Below are 6,942 nucleotides of genomic sequence, written 5' to 3' on the forward strand. Positions count from 1 at the left end.
ACATGTTCTCTTTTCGGCCCGACGAGTTCCTCGTCGGCTTCCTCGCTGAAAAGTGTACACACGACCGAGTTTCTCGCCAGAATCCAGCTCCAACCGAGTTTCTGGCTGAATTCTGCCGAGAAACTCGGTCGTGTGTACGGGGCCTGATAGATGATTCTAACACTCATCCAGTTTGGACCTGTGTGTACCCAAACTACATGTTTTTTGGTTATCAGCTTGAGTGCTTTATGTAATAGAGCAAAATATATATCCGCTAATTAGAATTTTTCTCTTGCGGTTACAGGCAGTAAAAATGTACCAGCTTGTTATTGAATACTGCTTTCTTCTCAAAAGAGCCGTGCTCTGGAAAGACGCTCAAAAAATTTCCTGCCAGCCCCATCTTTGAGACGCTGTAGGAGCGGCGTATACATTGCTCCTAACGCGCCCCTGCCCATTAAAATTGGCGCTAGCGTCCGAAAAAAGGGTTAAAACCACCGGCAAAGCGTTGCTGCCCATTGATTTCAATGGGCAGGGGCACTTTTGGAGCAGTGTATACACTGCTCCTAAAATGACTCAAAGAAGCTGCTTGCAGGACTTTTCTGCACGTCCTGCCAGTGCACCGCTCCAGTGTGAAAGCACTCAGGCTTTCACACTGGAGTGACAGGAGAGGTGTGTTACAGGTGCTATTTTTGGTGCCTGTAAAGCGCCTCAGTCTGAAGGTAGCCTTAGTGAAGATGCTGGCCCAAAGTCAGAAGCTACAGTATTTGTGGTGAGAGGAGACTGGAGCTCCTCTTAATGACTAAAGAACACTAAACTTACCACTACCCATGCTGCTGATCTTCTTTATATTCAAGAGAAGCCGCTGCCTAAAGAATCTTCTACATTAGACAAACTTCAGGGTGTGTTGGATCACTGGTCACCTGCTGCATTTTGTGTTACTATCTATTTCCCTCCTATGTAATTAGCGTATAATATAGTGACATATAAGGGTCAGTGTATAGAACCACGTAGCACAGAGGGGTAATTAGGCATTCACACGCCAGGCTGTGAATTTTAGGGCATCCGGGAAATGTAGGTGTACAACAGTGATGAAGTACCTAGGAAAATCATGGTCACGGTGTATGCTGGTAGTGGGATAGCTATTGTAGAACTGAACTAAAAAATAAATGATTTGCTGTGTTATGGGGAACATTTAGGACCCTTTCACATAGAGCATGCTCTGCGGGGAATCTGTCTGTTGATCTCCACTGAGCAGGTGGTAGCCTTATCGGTGTCCGCTCTGCTTGTACCAAGTGGAACCAGCCTGTTGTCCTATATGGGTGATCAGGTGTAAATGCACTGCCTGTTTGTTCACACCTGACACCCATCTGATCCACTAGATGGTTTGGGAACCCCCATCTGCCTGTTTTTTCAGTGGATCGAATCGGATATCAGCCGTTGACACCTGGTGCTCAATAGAGGGGAATGGATTGTCTGATCTGGTCCGCCTAAGAAACTGATAGGTCCACTTGTTTCCAAGGAACCTTAGAGCTGTTAATTGTGCCTAAGCTTGTCTTCTTTTTTTTTGGTGGGGGGGGGGGCGCAAAAAAAAAATGTATTGACTTCTGTACATACAGCCTCATAGCTGTATAAATGCAGTGCGCGATCTAAGGCACTGCTGCCTCTGGCTGCTAGTCTCCAAATATTTGGAGTGAGACTTTGTGAGAACAGGTACTGTGCTGCTCATTGGTGTTTTTTTTTTTGGAGACTGATGCGAGGAAGAAAAATCCTGTCTCCACCAAAATAGCTGCCTATACACGCTCATTGAAGTGGCACGGTAATTTTAGTATTGGGGAAAAGACAGCAACAGGCAATACTGGTGGTCAGCAGCTTCCAGAGTTTAGCTCATCTTTTACCATAAGATTTAAAGTACTTATAAGTAATCTGTCACAAGAGAAATGTGGAAGATACTATTGCTGGTCTCCTCCTGCTAGTTACCGTATTTATCGGGGTATAGCGCGCTCCCGCGTATAGCGCGCACCCCTAAAGTTGCCCCGAATTCCTGTGGAAAAAAGTTTTTTTGTACTTACAGTTTTGGTGTCTTGCGTGGCGTCCATCGGCGGCCTCGTCGGGTCCGGCGTCCGTCTGCGGCTTCGGGTGTCGGGCCCGGCGTCCTTCTGCGGTGTCCTCCCCGCTCGTTTCCCGAGCCGAGTTTGAATACTGTGCCGACATATACAGAGCGCAGTACACTCGTGTATTGTCGGCAATGCTTGGCTACTCTCGTCCTGACGTCAGCACGGGAGGAGCCGAGTCTGCCCGACAATACACGAGTGTACTGCGCTCGGTATATGTCGGCGCAGTATTCAAACTCGGCGCGGGAAAGCGGGTATCGGCGTATACCGCGCACCCACGATTTTGCCCTGATTTTCAGGGCAAAAAAGTGAGCGGTATACGCCGATAAATACGGTACTTATTCAGTAATTGTAGTGAAGCACATATAGCTTTTTTTCATGTAAGGTTTGTTTTGACAGACTTAAAAAATATGCCCTTTTTTGTATGCCAACAGGAAAAGCATTTCATGAGGCTAAAGAATGTCAGTAAAGGTCCGATTACAAGGTCTTCCACCACTGGCAGACTCCATTCACATTCGAAGGTTCTTTAATGGACTGAAGATTCCATCTGGAGGTGTTACTATTATTGGTGGGGTGAAAGGCGAGGCATTTGTTAAATTTCAAAACTTTCAAGACGCAGACCGTGCCCTCGCAAGGTCAGGGAGACCTCTAATGAATTCATGTGTTCAAGTTTTTCTTGATAGCAGTGCCTATAAACGCTACCTTAGACCTGTGGAAAAGCCTGGGTATGTACGCATATCATTTCAGCCATTTGATTCTTCATTTTCTGATGTGAAAAGGTTTTTCAAATATATTTCTGTCAAAAGTGTCATTTTTTTAACTAAAAACAAAGTAAGGAATGGCCAGGCTCTTGTTAAATTTGCTAACCGTAGCCATGCATGTGAAGCTCTCTTTTGCACATTGTCTAATGGTGAAGGTGCCAATAAACACAAGCATGAAAAGTGTTTTTCTGTCATATCGGTTAAGAAATCTGATGAAGCAGAATGGATCAAATTTGGCGGCAGAGTTGATTCAAGGGGAAAAGGTTCAAAGGATTGGTCTTGCAGCACATCAGAACCACCCTATGATACATTGTATATCCATGAGTTTTATGCCCACCTAATGAATGTTAGTCGCCATGCTGAGAAACGGCACATAATGAAGTTTTTATTTAATCTTGTTGATGATTCTCAGATCACGTTTGTGTATAACAAATATGGCTGTAGGACACGAGACTGTTTTGTAATGTTTGTAACGGACAATGATTACACAAGAGCCCTTGGTTTAGATAAATCAGTCTTTAAAGGGCGCCCTGTTCGAGTTTTGCCTGTACCTAAGGAAAAAATGATGGAATTTGTTGAAAGCAGAAAAATGGACATTACAGAAGATCCCGTTTCGGAGGAAGATTTTGTTTCAGAGGAGGACTCCCCTAGTCCAAGTAGTTCGGGATACAAACTGACATGCGTCTATCTTAGAAACTTTGCAGCTGATGTAACCAAACGTGACATAATAAACTTTTTTGCAGGTTTTGCTTTAAATGAAGAAGACATCTATCTCTTATATGATGACAATAGGAATGGGCTTGGTGAAGCATTGGTTAAATTTTCAAGTGAGGAGGAAGCTGCTGCTGCTGATGAAACTCTAAATCATAAACTCTTCCAAGGCACTGAAATCCTGCTGAGATGCATTCCTGAGGAACAACTGAAAGTATTTGGTGTTAATAATTGTGGATGTTCCTCTTTTGACAGTCTGGATTTTTCTAGCAGCAAGGAGGAATGCCAGCTAGAAGAGTTGCAGGCATGTGTCAGCATTGCAGATGACCCTCCTGATGTCACATGTGATTCCTCGTAGACTTGGGGCTCACCATGTTAATGACTGTATTCTGACTGTGTAAATTCATGGGATGCCACTGCGACAATCGATCTTTGCAGGATATGCGATGAGGGCATGCTCGCAGAGACTGAAACAACTGTGAAAATGACAAATTCAGTATCATATTAATGGCAAAAAAGTATTGGGAACTTTTCATTTGTACAGCAAATAAGCGAATATGTTTATTTTGTCCTTTACTGCTGAGTTAACAAAGTAAATTAAAGAAATAGAGAAGTGGGGGGGTGGGGAGTAGTTAAGGGAAGACTATAGAATCTAGATAAGAGGGTTACTTTTAGTAGCAGTAATTGACCAAAAAACTTGATTTAGAAATATATCAAAGTGAAATTTATTTAGCACAGGTTTGTGCAATTTGACAAATAATCAGATAAAAAATCTAATTAGTGTTTGAAAGTTCCTGAACACATAAAACAAGACTTACAAGACTCACTGGACTACAAATAACGGCGCCCGTCTACGCGCGCTGAAGGTTCACACATCAGTGACATGCATCATAAAATGGTTGCAATTTTTTGATGCCCCGATCATAGATCATGGGGACTATAATTAGGATGGTTATGTGTGGGGAACGGTAGATCTCACCACATGTAAAGTACTATAGTATCTAATTGATGCTTTACCTGGTGGGTGAACCTGTGACTAGGGAGATGGGGGGAGGGGGGAGGTGTGGAGTATGTGGTGTGTTGTCGGAGCTCAAAATAATTTTAGAACGTTTTTCAGAAAAAAATATATATATATTGAATGTATATACAGATTTAAAGTTGAGTTAACAAAGTAAGGTTTAAGCAGAGATCTGCAATTATGAGTACCCAGCTCACTTTTTTTTTTAATGTGTATATTGTGCCTTGAGTGTCATTGGGTAGCAGAGTGCCCAATAAAAGTCAATGCCAGACTTAAGGGGTTGTTTAAACTGTAACCAAGTTAACAAGAAAACAACAAGTGATGCTCGGCAAGAGTTGTCATGGCGCAAGTTACAAAACATTTAGGACAAAAAGGGTACACACTCTAGGGTAGGTATATATCAAGCCCTGTAGCAAACTTGGGAAATGGGGTTCAGTGAATGAACAAATCTTTGCTTTATATACTCATGTTTTTTTTTTAAGAAAGGAGTCTATTTTCATCCAATCAAAAGAATAGTATTGCTGCAGGTGGCAGAAATTTCCATCTGCATGGTAGATGATAGTATTTCACATTAAATATATTATGGTTGTGCAATATGTGAAAACACAGTAATATAAATGATCCTTATTTTCGGGTTTTAAAAAAGGCTGAGCTGGCTTCAATTTTCTTGTTCACTTTTGTTTTGATTTTTTTGTACTAATAAAAGTTCTCCCGATCCCAGCCAAGTTTTGAGCAGAGTGGGGAACTGTTTGCACCTTTATCAGGGTTTGGTTGCTGTCTGTAATTCTCTTGCAGATATCGCTCCTCACTTGTCACTGGGGGCAATAAGTAACACAATGCTTTTTGCAGAGTTCGATTTTGATATGGTGTAAGTTTTTTTTTTTTTTTCTTTTCTTCATCTTGTCTGGATGACGCATTTTTCATTTGCTGTCGCCAGGACAGAAGATGGGAAAAGCTCCCTAATGTGAATGAGACAATAGTACAACCCTGGCATAAAGGTTTCCAACCCTATCCAAAACTAGAGAAAAAAATTATTTGGGTTTTAGTTTGATGGATACAGTTTTGTATGTTTGCATGTTCTTTAATATCTTCCAAAGAAATAAACACATCTAATTTTTGAATGAGTAGTGAGTCTACATTTTAGCCTTCTCAAAGTATACAAATACCGGCTAAATCAAAAATCCAGACATAATCTTAGAAAATGATCATTATTCTCCAAGTTTGTAAATCGAAAATAGTGAGGGAATATGCAGTGCATTCAAAAAGTATTCCCAGTGCCACATTTTGTGTTACAGCCTATTCCAGAATGGATTAAATTCATTACTTTCCACACAATTCTACAAGTAATACCGCATAATGACAGCGTGAAAGAAGTTTGTTTGAAATCTTTGCAAATTTATAAAAAAAAGGAAAAAAAATCACACGTACATAAGTATTTACAGCCTTTTCCATGACACTCAAAATTGAGCTCAGGTGCATCCTGTTTCCACTGATCAGCCTTGATATTTCTACAACTTAATTGAAGTCCACCTGTGGTAGATTCAGTTGATTTGGACATGATTTGGAAAGGCACACAGCTGTCTATAATATAAGGTCATACAGTTACCGGTGCATATCAGAGCACAAACCAAGCCATGATGTCCAAAGAATTGTCTGTAGACCTCCAAGACAGGATGTTATCAAAGCGCACATCTTGGAAAGGGTACAGAAAAATGTCTGTAGCATTGAAGGCAAACAAAATTAAGTTTTCCTATTTAGAATAAGCTGTCAGGTTAGTAAAACGGCGATATCAGAACCAATTCAATCACACAGTTTGTAGTGCGCATCGATTTACAAAACAATGGGTAAAAGGAATATTCCTGAACTTTGTTTTATCTCATGGTTTACTGTGAATTGTGTAAATGCATCCATGTAGTTCGTGTTACCTCAGGTTGCAGAGCTTGAATTTATTGAATAAGTTTACCAAAAATGTAAATATTGCAGAATATACAGCTTCATGCTACATAACTAAGCTCCATTTCATGCTGAATAAACTAAATTATTAATGTATCTTAAATAGAAAACTATCTTTAGATTTTTATTAAAATTGAATTTGATAAAAAATCAAATGAATCCGATCAAAATAAAAAGAAATAATTTGTTTTTTTTTATTTATTTTTTATCCACCTTGATTGAAGGTCCCAATGAGCACAGTGGCCTCCATCATCCATAAATAGAAGTTTGGGACTACCAGGGCTCTTCCTAGAGCGGGCTGCCTGCCAAAACTCAGCAATCAGGGAGAAGGGCCTTAGTCTGGGAGGTGACCTGATGGTCGCTCAATACCATCCCTACAGTGAAGCATGGTGGGGATGTTTTTTAGCAG

At 40.9% G+C, this 6,942-nt stretch overlaps 1 protein-coding gene across 3 annotated transcripts in view; it reads left to right on the forward strand.

The window, feature by feature from the left end:
* Nucleotides 1-5,701, forward strand: part of LOC120941324 (RNA-binding protein 12B-like) — a 29,692-nt gene extending 23,991 nt beyond the window's left edge. For all 3 annotated transcript variants that reach the window (XM_040354652.1, XM_040354651.1, XM_040354650.1), the window contains exon 2: nucleotides 2,525-5,701. In XM_040354652.1, coding sequence (XP_040210586.1) covers nucleotides 2,550-3,920 — 1,371 coding nt within the window. In that variant the 5' untranslated portion in view covers nucleotides 2,525-2,549 and the 3' untranslated portion in view covers nucleotides 3,921-5,701. The remainder of the gene's footprint in view (nucleotides 1-2,524) is intronic.
* Nucleotides 5,702-6,942: the final 1,241 nt, after the last annotated feature.

Source organism: Rana temporaria, chromosome 5, assembly GCF_905171775.1.
Source record: "Rana temporaria chromosome 5, aRanTem1.1, whole genome shotgun sequence".
NCBI lineage: Eukaryota > Metazoa > Chordata > Amphibia > Anura > Ranidae > Rana > Rana temporaria.